A 19,165-nucleotide genomic window follows, 5' to 3' on the forward strand; every position below is an offset into this window, starting at 1 on the left:
CGATACATAAAAAGACACTAAAAGACTTTTCAGAGCTTTCAACCCCACTGACCGTGAGATATGTATGTATATTTTATATTTTTTCATTGACACACACATGATATGATCTGCCAAAACCCTCTACTTTACCTTCAGCTGAACAGATATTACATTTCGAGCCTGGGACTGATAATTATTTCCCAAAAAATCTAATGTTTGAGCCATGCCACCAGATGGCAATGTCATTAGGCTAGTCGGTCCAAAAACTCCAGAGGATGAAGCCTGCTGACTTTGGTGTTTTTTAGTGAAATATATCAACAACTATTGGACAAATTTCCATTTACTTTGGTACAAACATATATATGTAGGTGACCCCTTAAAGTTGTTTTCTAGCGCCACAATCTGGTCAAAATGTCACTTTGTCCAAGTGTATGACTAATTACCATCAGGCTCAGCATTTTAGCAAATGTTAGCATGCTAAACGTCAGCATGTTAGCATTGTCATTTAGAGCATGTTAGCATGCTGACATTCGCATTTAGCTTGAAACACCAGCCGCTAGTGAAACTGACCATTAGTTGCTTTTTCAAAATAAACGTCCCTTTTTCGCAGGTATCAACTTGGTTAGGTTTGGGAAAAAAACCACGGTTTGGCTTAAGCTAAGTACGTTTGTTACATAGTGTAAATAACCCCATGGAAGGTTTATTGTTTTGTTTTTTATTGCCTGCACTGTATTTGCCTTATTGCATTTGACGTATGCATAGTTATTGTATTGTTTGAAGAATTTATAGAGGCTTTATGCTACTTCCTCTCTAATAGGTAAATAAGACTTTTATTTTGAAAAGGTTAAAAGGAAACGCAGTTTTGTTTTACGTTCGAATGCGAACTTGACGGTACGACTACGGAACTTCTTACGGACGGATGCACATTTAAATCTGCAAGAAAGTGTAATAGTTCAATGGACCCGTATGAGGCTAAAGCTCTTACGGTGGTGATAGTTTACAAGTTTAATGAATGTATTGTGACCCAAAAGAAGAAAATAAAAGAGTAATTTCACCAGCAGTAAGTTTCATGCCACTTCATATACGGGGATCCGTTACACATAGTGTAGTACATGAGGTTACGTCGGAAGCATAGTTTAGTTATACTTCATGTACTGTCGTATAACCTACGAGACTGTTCTACGGTTACGTAAGCAACGTAGGAACTTTATGGAGTTATGTAATGTAAAATAAGCTGAATTTTGGTTTAACACAGGACATGAAAACCACTCTCCAAGGTGAAAGTCCCGTGTTTGTTTGACCCACCCATCACCACGACTGCCATTCAAACCAAGAAGAGTTTGTCGCTCTTTACACTATGAAAGCAGACTTAATTTTATTAATTGGACACCATTTTGAAACATTACTAAGCGCCTGGATATACAGTACATATCTCAAACGACTATTGTAGTTCTAGAATGAAAACATTGTGCGGAAACAATTAAGAGTCTAGCCAACATCCCATACCAGCACCACTGGTTGATGCATGCATGCTGGTACCACTAGTTATCGGATAAAATGGGAGGAACAAGAACAACTCTGTGTGTAGAGCGGTTCGGGTTCTGGGAGTGAAGTTTCAGAAAATTCCCTTGTAAAGAGTTAAACAAATAAGCCAAACGACTATAAGAGCAATCAGGACCATAAAACATTTTGATGGTGAGCAAAAAGAAAATGCATAATTAATGGAGTGAAGGAACTACTCAAACCATAAACCGGTGTGAACTGCGGCTCGCCGCCTCTGGAACTCTCCAAAATGCTTTGAAACTAACTGGTGTCCATCTAGAACAGAAGACAGACCCAAACATATTTCGGCAAACTATTTTTGGAACATAAGAGAAAGTATCCAAACCGGGAGCACATTTCCATGGTGACAGTGAGCTGTATCATTAAGCGACGCCGCTGTTACACCTTAGGATTGTGGGTAGCGTTGCACTTCTCCATGACATCAATAAAAAACTGTTTTCCTTGGATGATTACGACTTCATGGATACTGATTCTCGATAGGCTCAGTCAACTCCTCCTGGAGAACTGCAGCATGTTCATCCATTCAACAACAGTACCAGCGGACTTGCGTTTCTCGGGGCCTGACTCGGTGTGGAAACCTGCCGTCTTCCTGTGGAGCAGCTCATTCAGCACAGAGTGCAACCTGCTTCTGAAAAAAAGGCTCGCTCAGCGCTTTGTGCTCAGGTGTACTTTACACAGAGCGTGCTCAGAATGAAAACAATGATTAAAGGTGGTGCTAATCCACGCTACCAGCATGCATTACAGCCACGCGGCATGGTGTGTGTGCTTTACGTGTGTGTGTGTGTGTGTGTGTGTGTGAGGCTGATATTCAGATCGCTAAGACACGCAGGATAATTTTTGTTGTTCCAGCCAGCGCTCAATATTAGAACAAAGTTTGTTCTGCCTAAAAGTCAATTTTGGTCATTTACCTTTTTCTCTTTTATTTTAGCAATCTTAATTGACAGCTGTCTCCACCAAACATACCATCAGCTCAGAATATCGATGTGTTATTATGATCATAAACCTCCTCAGATGTAAAATGACAGTCAACTGACCAGGGGAGCTGGGGGTTCGGGGGTTTAGGGTAAGAAAACGTGATTGAGTTTGACATTCTGTGCAGCCAAGCAGGACAACTGAGAGATATTTAACACATCATCAACAACTTAAAGCAGTTTTGTCACCACAACGGATTTGAGTGTGTGTGTTTCAGTGTGTGTATGTGTGTGAAAACATGTGATTTTCATTATAGCCTTGGAGCAAATCAGAGTGCCGCTCTCTGCTGCTTGTTACTGCAGCCAAATGTTTGGGCTCAGGAATGCACCAGGGAACGTCCACATCTGCAGCAAGCATGTGTTTGGGTGTGCATGTATTTGTGTGTGTGTTTGTGTGTGTGAAAGAGAGAGAGAGGTCTTTGCGGAAGCCAAATGTCCTCATAAGGACAGAAAGGCAGCAAACATCTTCAGGCTGAGGTCATTTCATTGACAAAAAAAAACAACCGTTGAGGAAGTTGTGGAAGAATTATTTTTTTTCAAAGTTAAACTTTTAAACTTTATACTTTTTATCGTCACATACAAAGAACATTTGACCTCTGTATTGAACCCATCCTAGGCATTAAGAGCAGCGAGCTTCGCCCGAGGAGCAGCTGGGGATTCAGTGTCTCGGTCAAGGACAATTCGATATGCAGCAGGGAGTACCAGGGAATCTAATTCAGTGGTTGTCAACCACCGGGCCGTGGGTCCTTTTGCACCGGGCAGCACAGAAAGGGTTAGAAAAAAATATATGATTCATTATTATGGTCTTAAAGATGTTTTATTTAGAAAAATGACTGGATACATCTGTCTGTGCCTCTTGACACATGTCAAGACGCTTGTCTAGGTTGCGTGATACGTTACCCCAAAAATTAGCCCACAAGCTAGCAAAAATTTGTAAAAAACAAACGTCTTTGGAAAGGGGAAATGCCCAATAAGGGGACAGAAGAAGAAGAGCCTACGACTTCCAAGAAAAAGAAAGCTGCATTTAAAAGACACTATCAGGAGTCCTACTTAAAATATGTGTTTACCGCTAGAGGTGATTCTCATGCGCCCGCTCTGCATAATACAGTATGTGGCAATAATTCAGCGTAATGGTGAGTTGTATTTTTTATGTACTTTATAGTACATTTAGTAGTATAATACTCATGCCGGTTGAATCATTTTATTCCGTTATATGTATCCCCCACATCTTGAAGTCTGTACCATTGGTACATCACGATGAGAGCTAGCTAGCATAACGTTTTTCGCAGAAGTAACAATATGTGTGACTATAATGTATGGTAATATGAATGTTGTTAAGAGTATGAAAAGAGTTACAGACGTCTCTTTCCCAATGAAAGTCCATGGTCAAAGGTATTTTCCGGCCCAATGGCAGCAGCATCAGCAAGTTGTAATGTCCAGATTGGGCAATGCAAAAGTTGCTAACACACACTTATCTAGGTCTGCCTTGAACCACAATTAGTTATGGCCCTCCCATAAGCCCTTATGTAACAGTAACTTCACATGCCAGACTATAGCGGAATAGCGTACATGTAAATGAGAATCATTAGGAAAAAACTCAAATTCGTAAATATGTTTTGCTGGGTGCTTCTTTGTCTTTGTGCATGTACCATAGATCCATTGGGACATTGTGGACACTGAAGCGCACAATACACTTTATTATTGTGTCATTAAGTGCGTAACAAGAAGTCTTAAACTAAACTAAAATATAAAATTCTCTAACGTAAAAAAGTGGTACCTGCGTGCTCATTTGCTGAAAATATAAATAATTTACTTTGACGTAACTGCCAGTGACAGTGGCTTTGCAGCCTCACAAAACAAGACGTGGACATTTTCTATTTTTTCAGTCTATGCATGTCAAGCTGCATATGAAGGCTCTCTGTCTCACCCCTCCCTCCATGTAGCCTCCTTCTCATTTCATCTTCTGCCAAGGCCGGGTACAACATTGCTAATTTGCGCAGCATGCTAACACGCATACACGCACGCACACACACACACACATATGTTTTAATCAACAAATCTTATTGGAGACATTATAAAAGAAATAGAGATTTTTCTATGAAAACTCAAAAGCACACAAAAGCCAGGCTGTCCTAAAGACAGCAGGTTATGTCATCTAATCCCAGAAACTCTTTGTGTTCAGAGGCAGTCCTCAGTGTGCAGCGAGCAGTTAGCAGTTACCAGACAATGGTAGCTGACTGCTGGGGTCTGTGGCTCCTCTGTGGTACCTGGGTCCACCTGAAGGGGCCAGTATGGCTCACCGAAACCGCTTCTTGGCAACCCCCCCCCACCCATCCCCTCTCCACCCGCGGCCCACCAGGGACCGCAGGCTCTCCTACTGTGCCTTCTGCAAGACCTGGCGTAATTTAATTAACGATGTCGACTTTAAACAAAACCACATCTGAGCCGAGGAGAGAGATAGAGAGAGAGCGAGAGAGAGAGGGAAATAGCCAGGGATGAGCGCAGATCACCCCGGTCAGATCGCTGACAGGATTTATTCGGTTCAGGGTTTGAAAAATACCTTTTTGTGGTCCGGTTGGATAAAATAAAAAATCCCAGAATTCCTTCTTGAAATGACAAATAGCAGAGGAAATCAAGGTCTGGGACTGGTAGGGAGCTGGAGATGAGACACCACAGTCCGGATCCTCTAGATTAAAACTAAAATTCTAAATGATGCAAAAATTTAATTTTTGAAAATTAAGATTTGTCATAATTTAGTCCCCGCTTTAACAGGTTAAAGCAATGCTTCTTCTGTGTTTAGAGATGATACATGCTTTATGTTTTGTGTCAGAATCTTTTGTGATAGATTTGAGCAGGACTTTCTTAATTTGTTAAAGATAATAAATGATGTATTAACAATAGTTCATAAATTCTTCAGCTCCCCACTTTGCATTTAAATCTATTTAATTAAATGAGAGACACACTAAATGATCCACGTTCCACAGATTGTTGGGGATAAATGACAGCTGATATACATACAACAATTGTTTCGGACATTTTTGGAAATTAAGTCAGTTAACCATTCTGGACAAAATTGTGAAATTTCATAAACCAGGCTCACACAAATGTAGTGATGAGTAATATTTATTTCAACTTCAGAAAAAAAACTAAAACCAATAAACATATAAAAGAAGAGCGTTGCTATATAAAATCTTCATACGTCTAATTTCAAATGTTAGACTATTAAACACATTTTAATTTGGGGAAATCTATAATTGCTAATAATGGAGTGTTACTATCAGAATGTGGAATTTGATGTGAAAATGTTTTATTGATTCTATTTATTTTAATATAATATGAGGTTCATGCTTTTTTTTGAATATATTCAATCTGATCAAGTTCCAATCTTCTTTAGAAACTCTAAACACAAGATGACCCAGACAACACAACAACATTTAAAAAGCTGCATACTCCTTTAATTATCACCTAAATGTAACCCAATTGAGAATGTATGTATGATAATAAGCAAGTTCCACTTTAATATCAAGATATACAATGAAAAGGTTTTCTTCAAATGTCTCAAGAGTGTCCTGGAAATAGTTTACATGTAAACTCTCGCTGGTACAATCAGTTACATCCATAAGCCAGTTTAATGGCTTGACCCAGTGTCACCGTTAGAGCGTGTGTGTGTTTGTGTGTGTGTTTGTGTGTGTGTTGTGTGTGTGTGTGTGTGTGTGTGTGTGTGTGTGTGTGTGTGTGTGTGTAATTAGAAAAACAATAAAAGAAAGAAAAACAAACAAACATTAAATGGACTATAAATGAGGATTAAACAGGCTCCTGCTGACACATATATTAATGTATTTATATTTCCTCTAATAGCTTCAATTTCAGGCTTTCATTTTTTGGGGGAATAATCTTGATATATAGATTGTTGTTTAGTCATTCAGCATTAGCAAAGCTCTGAGGATGAGCTGCAGAATCAGGCAGAACAACAAATTAACTAAAACAATCATATCTAAGGAAAAAAGAAAAAAAACACAGTTATCCTCCAAACGCCAACAAAGAAAAACAACAGCGAGGCGGCACTCTGCAACCTGCTAATGTTAGCAACTGATGCCTAATTTCCTTTTGATTACAAAGACATCCCACGCTCTCCTCTCAAGTGACGTTTAATTGTTTCTCGAAAGTAAATCATCAACTCAGCAAACAAAATTTGACAAACAACAAACTTGCAGCGCAGGGAGACGGGAAGGAAGGGGGCAGGGGGAGAAATGAATTCATTAAAAGAAAAAGACCTGTCTTCTGCGGTGGATGTGATGAAAGAATGAGATGAAAGAAAACAGCCAAGAGTTTTTTTTTTGTTTTTTTTTGCCTTAAATTAAGTGCGTTCACAAGCAGGAGCATATGGGAGGCCAGCAGCACGACAACAAGGGGAAACAACTGGTTTTACACATGCAGTAATGGAATTTGAAATCTTTCTTAATTCACCTGAAAATGTGATGGAAATGCAAGAAAGCAGAACAAAAACAGAGTACATGTTCTTTATGTTAGATAACTCACATTTTAAACAGCATCCACATCAAGCCCAGTGTGGTTGGAGGCTTTCAATGTGAACAAAAACTACAAGTACACAACATGCTAAAATGACACTTAAAATGTCTTTGAAATCAGAAAGTGTCAATGTCAAATCTTGCACAGTGTTTTTACTATACAAGAGGCCTGAAAACATCAGCAAAACATATTAAAAAAGAGGAAAGTGTCACTAAATATCAAGGCGCCACCCACCAATAAACTCATATTTAAAAAACACATTTTGCTTTTATTTGCCACTAATGTTATTGGATGCAATGTGTGTGTGTGTGTGTGTGTGTGTGTGTGTGTGTGTGTGTGTGTGTGTAGAGGCCACAGTGTCTCGGCCACAGATAAAATAGGTTGCAAGTTGTTTGTTCTTCATGATGGGACAAAATAAGAAAACTGTTTTAGTGCATTACAGTTACAGTTGCTTATTCATATAGAACACAACCAACATGAGACAGATCATTTATGAATCAAATGTTTTCAGAAAAATATGTCACATGGCTGATGACATCACATGGATGATGTTCCAGACCGTACATACTGACGTAGTTGTTAGAAAACAGAGTTGTGCATATCTCTTTAAATGATTTGCGATGCCACGATGACATCCTCCTTGTTGACTAAGAGTTTATATCTCCACACACAATCAAACTCTCTGAACAATTACTCAACTAGTGACTACTCTACTCAGCTTGGATTGCATCTGGAAACATTTGATAGATAAAATGACTTTGCCAACCTCAGCGCTCGTACCATTTCAGGTACAGAAGCAAGACATACTCTGCAACAAGTCCACACAATACCTTGTATTGGACTTGATCGGAGAAGTATGCTTTGGTAAAATTGCCAAGTGTGTCAATTTAAAAACAACCGAGTCTACGGCCATCAAGATGCACAAAGACGTTGAAGATCACCACGAAGAGGTCAAAAGGCTGGAACAACTCAGGACCCAGAGAAAAACAACTTGTGTTTGATACATCGACAGTTTTATCATCCAAGACATGCCTTGCTTTGCCTTCGAGATGCCGGACAGGAGCCTTTGAGATCTGGTGGTGACTTCAAGGTGAAATGAATTGACTGCTTAATGGTTGCTCCGTCCAGATGCTGAGATGAGATTCAAACCTGGACAAGCCCTCCGACATGACTTTGTCACAATGTGTCGCCTGACAGACAACATGGACACAAGCTCTTAGGTGCAAGCTGCCTATGAGTTGATGGTCGCCCCCCCCCCCCCTTGTATGATTCGGATGAATACGGAATTTCTCTCAGTGATTTCACAGAGACAAGTGAAAGAGTCATTTGCATTTTCAGATATCACACTAATTTACATAACTTTTTTTTCTTTCTATATTTCTATAGTTTTCTCTGGTGATCCAGTTTCCTCGCAAAATACATATAACAGAAGGTTATGTAAATTAGTATGTCACTGAAAGGGTAAGTGATTAGTTGTTCAGATGTCAATAAGTCTAATTTACATAACTTTTCTTTCTTTCTTTTCGTGGGTTTCCCCCGGGTCCTCCGGTTACCTCCCACATTCCAGAGATGTCTGCGTCAGCAGACTAAAATACAATAAAATACAAATGTTAATATTAATGTATCATTCTGATTCATGATATTTGATGTGTTCATGATTTAATGATTACATCTAAAGGTCTGCAGAGAACAAAAGTAACGTTGAGCTCATTTGTAACTTTAGGTTCCACAACTTGGATCCAGTAGTAAAAGGCAGTAACAATTGTCATTGAATGTAGAATACTATAGAATATTAGTATCATATATCTACTATATATAATACTACCGCCTCTGATTGGTTGCTTTTCTTCGTGAGCGTCGGAATTTGGCAAAGGCCGTTAGGAGCACTGAAAAGGAGGCAGATGACAGATTATCTGTCTCATGGCCTTCTGTCAGGATATAGTGACAATTTAAGAAAATATGACAAAAAGTAATTTTCATATAAGTGACCAGTGGTCCCGGGTTAAAGTGGTCCACCCTTTGATAGTCAGGACATGTTTGGAAAGTGAGGATATTTTGTCCGGTCCTCTTCTACAAAGGGCTTTTTGAGGTTTACCACTCGGCTTAAGGTTGAAATCAGGTACAGGTTAAAAGGTTTGGATTTTTTAAAGTGTATCTATGGTACACGGACGTGCCACATAAACCTCGGCCGTTCACAAGGATTTTATACCAAAGTCACTGTAACTTCAGAAGACAACAAGTCTCACGTTAGCCTCAGTCAAACCGAATGAGGATTGTTGGAGAAGCAACGGGACAAAAAATAATTTTCAATGGAAGACACAAACTTTTATCAGCGCTACAGTGACGCGGTCAAGCAACCACCAATATTTTTGGTTTCTCCATTTCCAGTCCACTTATGTCCTCCCACAATACCTGTTCCATCTGGAAATGGAAGAAAAACGTATTCGCTATAGTTCCAAGTGCCATTTAACGGCACGACAACGTCAACACGCTTGAGCTCTAACGCCGACGACAATGTTGTTAGTCACGCTTCGCCATTTTGTAGCTCTGTCGCTGCTAGTGTAAACGTAGCATCACGGTTTGAGTTGGAGGCTTGAATTATGTCCACGAGGGTCCCACACATGTCTGGATGTATGAAAACTCTTTAATGCCGAAAATGTAATTGTTTTATCTTTTGATGTGATCATTTCTTCTTCGTTTTTCTCCACAATTTGATTGAGCTTAAGATCTATTTTTTTTTCAGCGTGTGTGTATGTGTGTGTGTGTGTGTGTCCTGTTAACCAATGGTCAATTTTGTCACAAAGAGAACTTTTGTTTTTGGCGTCTGAGTTTTGCCATAGAACCCCCCCCCCCCCCTCCCCCCCAATCACACACACACACACACGCACACACAAACACACACACACGCACACACACACACACACACACACACACACACACACACACACACACACACACACACACACACACACTTACATTGCAGGCATTCCTGGGTGAAGCTGTGTTTGTACTCCGAGCAGGTGCAGGCTGGGCCGAAATCACACAGATCACAGCGAGAACATTCTCGTCTATAGATTTGATCTTCTTTACTTCCTCTTGTCTGTTCTACTTTTCCTTTATCTCATTCGGCACTACTTTCTCCAACATATTAATGTTGAGTTCCATTTCTTCCTCTTGTCTGTTCTACTTTTCCTTTATCTCATTCGGCACTACTTTCTCCAACATATTAATGTTGAGTTCCATTTGTCTGGATTTTTGTAACCGTGAAACAGCTATGATGTCAAACAAAACGCACATCCTGTATTTAAAGAAATTCCACAAATGACCGATATGATGTGATTAATAAAATACAAGTTGTTTAAAAGAGTGCTTCCAGAAGGCAGTCAAAGTAAAATAAATGAAAAAAATGTACAAATATCTGAAATTATACCTCTTGTGACAAGAAGTACATATCATATCATCAAAACACTGCATTATGAAATATGTAATGGATATATTCTTATTCATTTATTTATTTAACATAATTATAATTGGTTCATTTTCCAAGATATTTTTTAATCAAATATATTATTACTATTACTTTTTATATTATACTGTATATTAGTTTTTTTCTTTTCCATTAATTAACTAGTGTAAGGAATCCCAATTAACAAATAAACTGGAGCATACAAAATAATAATCCAACAATAAGGAAGCAGAGAAAAAGCTGAAAGTGTAAATCGGTGAGAAACAACGTGACAAAAACAGAAAGTGGCGATATTTTACATTTAACAGCTATCGGAATTTTGACGAGGATCAGCAGAGGTATTACATAAAAATCAGAAAGCGACTTAATGATCTCATCAATTCAGAACTGCATTTGAAATATTTCCATTTAACAAGCTAAATGATATGTGATGTATGTAATGTAACAAGATTCAACCTCTGATTCCACACACACACACACACACACACACACACACACACACACACACACATAGAAATAGATGATGTAAAATCTAAAAATAAAAAAAAACATAGATCTTAAGCTCAATCAAATTGTGGAGAAAAACGAAGAAGAAATGATCACTTCAAAAGATAAAAATATTGAATGTTTGGCACTAAAGAGATGAAAAAAAAAGAAAAGATGGCTGCTGAGAGCAGGAATGAAGACACATTTCAGCCTCATCCTCGTCGCTATTGGCAGCAGGTTTGGAGGCCGGACCATCCGGGGAAAAAAAACATGTGAGTAGAAGAGCAGGAATATCTGAACAGACAGTGGAATAATGCGCTGCCTTCATGGGACTGATCTGAGCAGCTGACTGGGTTACGGGTTCAATCTCTACAGCAACGCACTTCATGTGCAACTTTGTTCTACAGTGTTTAGTTCCAATGAGAGACAGTCTGCAATAAAATAATGAAATAAAAAAGATTCATGAAGTGCCTTTCTATTGATCTTAACTACAACCATTGCAAAATGCAACTGTTTTAGCAGTAATCTCATATTGTATCAATTCCCCCAGAAATCCTGCACAAACACACACACACACACACACACACACACACACACACACACACACACACACAGTTTACATACAGGTGATTTGTGTGCTTGTCGTCCAGCAAAATACTTTGGTAATAAACAAGCATATGGCATAGTCCTGTTTAGTCCTGTCCATGTTAGGCAAATGTTCTTCAGGGAGAAAAAATAAGTTGACTGTTTAAAATAATATATTTTTTTCATTTTGCTGATTTCTCTTAGGATTGGATATGATTAGTATTTTTGCCCCCAATGTATCCCATCAGGTTAATGAATGCCGTCATAAAATCAGTCCACTGGCGGTTGTTTGTCTTATAGAAAACATAGAGAATGGATGATATGGTCACATAATGTCGAAGTGTGTTGCTTCGTTGTGTTCCAGTGTTTTGGTTTGTATCACGTTCAGAGCTAAAAAACACCGTAACTAAAGCCGAAACAGAACCGATTATGAAAATGAACACCTGTCAGCAATCGGATGGGGTTTTTTTCAGAATAAAAGCCAACGCTCCAAACAAGCGGAAACTGACTCATGACCCGACAGAACCCGCCACTCAAAGACATCTAACACAAAAATGGAACAAATTTACGGAAAAAAAGAGGTATAATTACAACGCTCTCTGTACAATTATATGCTCTCTCTCTCTCTCTCTCTCTCTCTCTCTCTCTCACACAACTGATACTCGTGCCAACAAACGAGGAAGAAAGTGCCTCTGAATTTATTTCCCTGCAGTCGAACCTCCTCTCCATTTCACAGGCATGCCGGTCCCCTCCTCGCTCCCGTTCTCTTGATGTGAACGGCAGGAAGCAGGCGGGATTACTCGCATCACAGAGGTGGAAACAGAGAGGGTTCGAGCACCGAGAGGAGACGGTTCGGAGCGCCGTGCACTTCTGCATGAAGGCGGTGCAGAGGACTCATATCCAAAAGCAGGATCACGTGACTGTAGACACAAGACTCTGACAACTGCGCCGGTTAGTCACTGAGGCGGTTGTGCGGCGTTCCTGTACAGCACAGGAGTCGGCCGAGGGTTTTACGAGACACACAAGAGTTCTGTACTCCGGGGTCCACATCCTGCGTCCGACCTGTGGTGAAGCTACGGCTACTGAAACCAGATAGGGTGGTGGTGGTTTTGGTGAGGCCGTGGTTACAATAGTCCTTTCAATGGAGCTTTAGTCATCCGTTCACGCCAGGACGTATTAACTGTCAAGTCTGTGCGCTTCGAGATCGGATCCTGCTCGCATCGGAATCCGATCAGCCAGACCACATGCCGAGGTGACCTGGCTGGTAAAGGGAAGAGAGGAGGAAATCCCGAGGCTGGAGCCCAGCTGAGACCAACTGCCTGGGTCCTGCTGTGTTGCTACTAATGAAAACCCAACATTTCCTGATTTGGCTGTTTCAAAATAAAAGCTTTTAAATAACAAATTAATGAGGGACTTATACTGCGAAGAGTTTATAGGAAATTAAATGTGCTTATCGGCCTTTATAAAGCCGCACCTTTGAAATAAACCACAACATATATCCGATCACTATCGGATCAGGCAGGTATGATAATAAGCGGACACAGCTGAGCAAGTTATTGCTCAGTCTCGATGACCCTGCTTCCACTTTTCATGGATGCATCTTGGGCGATCAGAAGTGAACAGGGTTAAATACAAGTGTGAACAACCACCAAGACGCATTACGATTGGATTGGTCTGGGATGCATTTGACCACATATTGTTTTTAGAGTAAACACCAAATGAGTTTTGATGCGTCCACGAGAAGGACGTAACAGGAAACAACATCATCTCCAGTCAGTTCTCAAATCGCGTAAGCTGGTTTCATCCAAAGCATCTGAACATTTCTAAAAGCCCAAAAATAATATATCACCACCGCGTCAAACATCTTGTTTGCCTGGAACACACCAAGGAGTGGACGCAGCCAGTATTACTAAATACGTTTTAATCGAAGTTCACACGGTGACGAGGTCAGGGTGGATGGGTGGCTCAAACACGGGGCTTTATCGTTAAATTATTTTTAAATTACGGAAGCTACGTAAAAAGTTAAGTAACCAACAAAGTTCTTTAATCCCAAACCTTGATATTTTATTTCCTAAAACTGACAACGTATTTCTTTTTCATGAACCTAACATTAAATGGTTTGACCTAACAAAGACTAAACCTAAAGTTAAATTGTTAAACCTAGCGTTACAATGTTTCTATGCTATTCTAACACATCCTATGTTTCTGATCATGTGTCATGGCATTGATAAAGTAGGACTCCAGCCATCAGATAAAAGCGATTATTACAGAATACTACACATGTCTACTATAATAAATGTACTTTTCATATACTGTGGAATGTATATTATAATGGTACGTTCACATGAAAATATACAGTCCATATGGCAAGCAATAAAAAAAATTCACAGCAAACGTCTCACCCGTCCACTTCACACGCGCACAAAAGATGGAAAACAACACCGACCAGTCAAACAAACTCCCCCCCCCCCCCCCTCTCATACCCCTCCCCCAATCCCCAGGCTGATGTAGACACGGAGAAGGGGAGGAAAGAGAAGAGGAAGCGCGGGACAAAGCGGGCCGAGGCTACAGAAAGGCGGACTCCCGCCGAGCCAGAGAGACGGCCGACACGCCGCACATTCAGCCATCATTAACTGCCGATTAATGAGGTCAGCAGGCAGAGGGGGAAAAAAAACTCTCCACATGTACAAACACCTTAAAGTTCAAATTTGAAAATAGCACCAGAGGCTGCTAATACAGGTTATTCTCATAATTAGTTTCATCATAAGAAACATGGCCTCATCCGCTACCTGCTGCTGCTTGGTGTCATCAACACTCTCCAACCCAAATATACATTTATAGTCCAATTGAACAACAACAGCAACCGTATAACAGTTATAACAAACCTACAATGAAATATGCGCTCTGCCTCTGATTTTAACAGCGGCCGAGCTCCAGGCCTCGGAGAAGCAGCTGGGTTCAACAACGCTGCTCACGAGGAGCCACGGACACCGATCATGGAGGGATGTTTTCCCAACACATATTTTCTTTTTACGGGCGGCAATAACTTGATTGGTGGATGATGTGTTCAGGGCTGGAACTACTGATTGTTTTAATGAATAATTCAATCAGATGGCAGAAAAGTGTCAGGTTCTCAAAGTGTCTTCAGATGTCTGGTGTTCTTCGACCAAACGAGGATTCCATTCGCAATGACGTTGGGCGTCAGTTGACAAAATCTTTTCAGCAACTTAAACTGAGTTAAATCCTCAAGTCCTCCAACCAGCAGCACATCGGCCGGTGAGACCTTCGATGCAAAAATGTCCAAAAATGCCAAAACCTAATAAAGGATTCAAGAAATCAGCACACATAGTGATCATCTTGCTCTTTCTTTAAAAAAACCTAATTTCAGCAACACTGAAGTCCCATCAATCTTTACCAAGCCGTATATAGACATGTAATAAAGGTGTATTACACAATCGTACGCACTGTATATGTCGTACATGAATTAATAATGCTTTATAACAATAATCATAACACATTATATAAAGACTTACAAGTTCAAGATTCATAAATGCTGGTCACTCACTGACATTATTTTCTCTCCAAGGATCGTAGTTATAATTCCCATAACTGTAAGATGTTATAATTATAATGTGACTATACTATATATAATGTTACGTCATAGTTTTGCTTATTCTAGTAAACACACGAAACAGTGTAAATACATTTTCAATTGACTTCAAGCAAACAACGTAGAGTAGCAATATAATGATCAGTGATTATAATGTATTATACAAAATATTACAATGTATTAAAGCTATAAGAATTATAATGCACTATGATGCCATAGATTGAGTGACCAACAATTATGAAGCATTGTAATACTTGACCCAATAAAAGGCTTAATAATGTGTTATGACTACTCAGATTAAACAGATTAAAATACATTATAAGTATGTTTATTATAGCCTTATAGTGTTATGGGCGTTACCAAAATGTCTTCACAGGACAAGTTATAATTGTTATATATAGAACATTAATAAACACTTAAAATGGGAGCTGCATGGAACCGTATCATTGTGTTTTATAAACCATTTACTAAATGTTTGTATACTGCTTAGAAATGCTGAATAGGGACAAATAAAGTAAAAAAGGCAGGATTGGATTTGTTTTAGTTTTTTGTGATACAACCCTATTTTAATTTTTTTGAGAAGAGTATTATTTAGTAAGTATTAGTTTCTCTTCTGGCATGAAACTCTTTCAGCTGATTCCTAAAAAAACAGGAAGCGCTAACAAAAAGCCGACAGCTGTTTACACACGGCTCCGGCAGCAGCATCGGCTTCGCCTCGGCCAAGTCACAAAACCTGGCAACGTGTGCAGCTTTTCTTCCTACCACAACGTTTCTCATGACTTCGCCGTCCTTTTGAAACCCACTGAAGAGAGAACAACCTCCAGCCCAGGATGCCACAGGCAGATGCAACACAATCACTGATAAATCAATCAAATAATGCATTCATAAGCAGGGAAATCTAATGTTATTCTGTGTTCATATGGATATTTCCTTTTTTCGTTTTGAGTCATTAATATTAGTGTTGTGCTGTCAAACATTAGGAAAACAAGAAGCGTTCATACAACGACATCTCTTTACATTTAGAACAATTGATATTTGTTATGAAATTTGCATGAAATTCCTCAAAAATAGAACAAGAAGCCGACAGCTGTCTGTGTCCTAGCTCGGCTCCGACATCTTCACCCCGACAAACTCACAGGACCTGGCAACGCGCGCAGCCTTTTCCACGTCTGCTACAAAAAGCAGCTCAGCCAGTCCAAACACGCAGGAGCATCAGCAGCCCTTTTCCTTCCGACACACACACACACACACACACTCGAAGCAGCGATGATACCGCGGAAATAGTAAGGAAAATAATGATAATTATCGTTTAAAGAAAGGCGTGTTATCACTTACTGAGGACGGCAAGCCGGGAGGGACCTTCCGCACTTTCTTTGGATGAACCTCTGAAAGAGAAAACGAGAGAAAGCAACAAAACAATTCATGAGGGTTTAATAGGCCGAGAGGCTTTTTTTGGTTTCTTTTTTATCAAAAAAAAAAAAAGAGAAGGAGATTCGGGTTTTTATTTGTTTGAATTGAATCGATCACCCGGAGAGGAAAAAAGAGCGAGGCCAGCTTTCCCACCGCGGTCGATATATATTTGACAAAGAAAGCTGTCACTGCAAACTAGCGCGACACAATACGACACGGCAAATAAAAAAAAGACGGAATACAAAAAAAAGGACGGGCTTGATTTCTTTTCTTTTCTTTTTGGTTTCGATAAAAGGAAGCAGGGCAGCTTTTGACATGTTTATATTATTTCTCAGGGTTTCTCTCAAGGGGAGCGAGGGAGAGGTCTATTAACTGGGAAGGTGAGACTTTGATGGAAAAATTAAAGAGTGCCTTTTAAAAAACCAAAATTGGCCCAGAGTCTTCGTCGTCGTGTGAGTCCTTTCAAGGCTAACGCTACCAAGGCTACACCACGGCCACTATTGTCCTGCTTTCTAAAAGACTTCCCTGTATTTTTCTTTGCTTAAAGTCCCTTTTCAGAACACACACACACACACACACACACACACACACACACACAGGGACCGACAGGAACATTTACACGCGGACACGCACTCACATTGCTCAGCCTTCTAAAAGAACAGAAAACAGCGTTTGTGAACTGGGATCAGTCCAGGTTCAAATGTTTCACCGAGGTCACAGAAAAAGGTTCTGTTTGGATTCAGAACCGTAAATGAAGGCAGACGGTCTCGGCTGTAATGACGCGCTGATTCATTTCTTCAGTCTGAATAATGAGAATCTTGAGAATGTAAAGCGATGTTGAGGCATGGAAGATAAAACTGTTCCTGTAGCTCATAATCTGGGACCCAATTTGTCTTCGATGTGGTGCTCATTCAGAGATTTAGATCTAAAAAAGAAAACCAGCTAAATAGATAGATGTTGTTTCCAAGGTAGTAAACATTGTTTTAGCAATTTGTATGAATTAAAATGGTCAGTATCTTTAAAAAAAAAAAACACAGAAGAAGGCAAATCATCATCAGTATAACTTTTATCATAATATAATTATTAATAATGATTCTTTTAATATTTTAATTCATTTATTTTATATTTATTTATTATATTTTATATTTATTTTACTTCATCATCAGTATTATTACTATTATTTATTCTTATTGGTAGTATTACAAATATGGTACTTTTTCTTTTAGATTTATATTATTTATTTTAAATTCAACATGTTAATGTGTCATACTTTGTTTATATTTTACTATAAATTGAATAAAAGAACTTGAAAACACGCCAAAGCTCGCATTACGAACTGCATGCTCCAACGAGCACACTTTGGGCCCAGCGGGGAGGGGCTTGATTGGCTGATGGGGCTGACAGCGATTTCTAAAACAAATGTTTTAAATATGCTTTTATTATGCGGGTGTGGTTTATTGGGTAGCTGAACCTAATTGAGCTCACTTTGTTGGAATTTCGGAGGCTGCGTTGTAAGGCGCTATTGAATTGCGTTCTGTTTATAATATTTTGTCCAGCCCATTTATAACAACTGACCATTAAGTTGAATCAACACGAGAGCTAATTGCGATATCACAAGGAATGATTTTATTTTATATTTTAAATGATTATGGTGTGATTTTAGCAGGGGTCTGTTGCAAACAAAGGAGTCTGTAGGATGTGAGGGCCTGATCAACTCTGCGGCACAACAATATTTCATTTCAAATTGTATTTTGACACAGATTTATTTCTCCCTCCATGCTTTTGACATTGACGATGTCACACTAATTGAAATGGGATGATGGGCTGGACAATGGCTGAACTAAGAGAGAAAAGCAGCTTCATGACGGAGCAGGTCGATGTCGTGTGCGAGTGTATCGCCGGCGTCTCACCCATGGCGTCCATAGGCAGCGTTCTCCTCCGCGGGTTGGAGCCGTAGTGCTGGTAGTACTGGCCGGCCGGCTTGGTGGGCGATGCTGCGCCGGGACTCCCAAGACCCATCTCGCCACTCGACTGGTCGAGAGACCCCGAGACACACAGAAACAGACACAAAAAAAAACCGAGAGAGAGAGATTGTCAATCATGTGACCTTGTGACTCAAAGACCAGGAAGGACGAACCATTCTTTAACGAGGGAATTAGAACAAAGCAAGGAAAAATATTTATGATATATACACTGCAGCGCAAATATTGTCTTTAAAGGAAATTATCCAAAGTAGTCGTTGTAGTCGAGTCGCTAAAGATTGTAATTTTGAGGCAGCTTGAAATGTTGTCATCAGCAAACAGAATCACTTCTGACGTTGATCCCAATCGGAGCGTCGAGGATAACTGGAATGATGCTGATCAGAATGTTCCTTGTTGAGCTGCAGTATGTTGATTAAGAAGAAGACTGTTGCACTGAATGTTGACAGGAGAATGTTCTGGAATTGGCTGGTATGTTAGTGACGTGTCAGTTTGTTGAAGAGGGAACGTTGAATATCGGGAACAATGTCAGGATATTGATTGCATATATTGTCAATACACCAGTGTGTTTAAACCCTCACATGGC

General features: G+C 39.7%; 1 protein-coding gene across 8 annotated transcripts in view; it reads right to left on the bottom strand.

Moving 5' to 3' along the window:
* Positions 1-19,165, bottom strand: part of LOC117740040 (transcription factor 4-like) — a 203,984-nt gene that overhangs the window by 68,687 nt on the left and 116,132 nt on the right. For all 8 annotated transcript variants that reach the window (XM_034546168.1, XM_034546162.1, XM_034546165.1 and 5 more), the window contains 2 exons: positions 18,511-18,631; positions 16,526-16,575 (listed from right to left, as the gene is read on the bottom strand). In XM_034546168.1, coding sequence (XP_034402059.1) covers positions 16,526-16,575; positions 18,511-18,631 — 171 coding nt within the window. The remainder of the gene's footprint in view (positions 1-16,525; positions 16,576-18,510; positions 18,632-19,165) is intronic.

Source organism: Cyclopterus lumpus, chromosome 12, assembly GCF_009769545.1.
Source record: "Cyclopterus lumpus isolate fCycLum1 chromosome 12, fCycLum1.pri, whole genome shotgun sequence".
NCBI classification, from domain to species: Eukaryota; Metazoa; Chordata; class Actinopteri; order Perciformes; family Cyclopteridae; genus Cyclopterus; species Cyclopterus lumpus.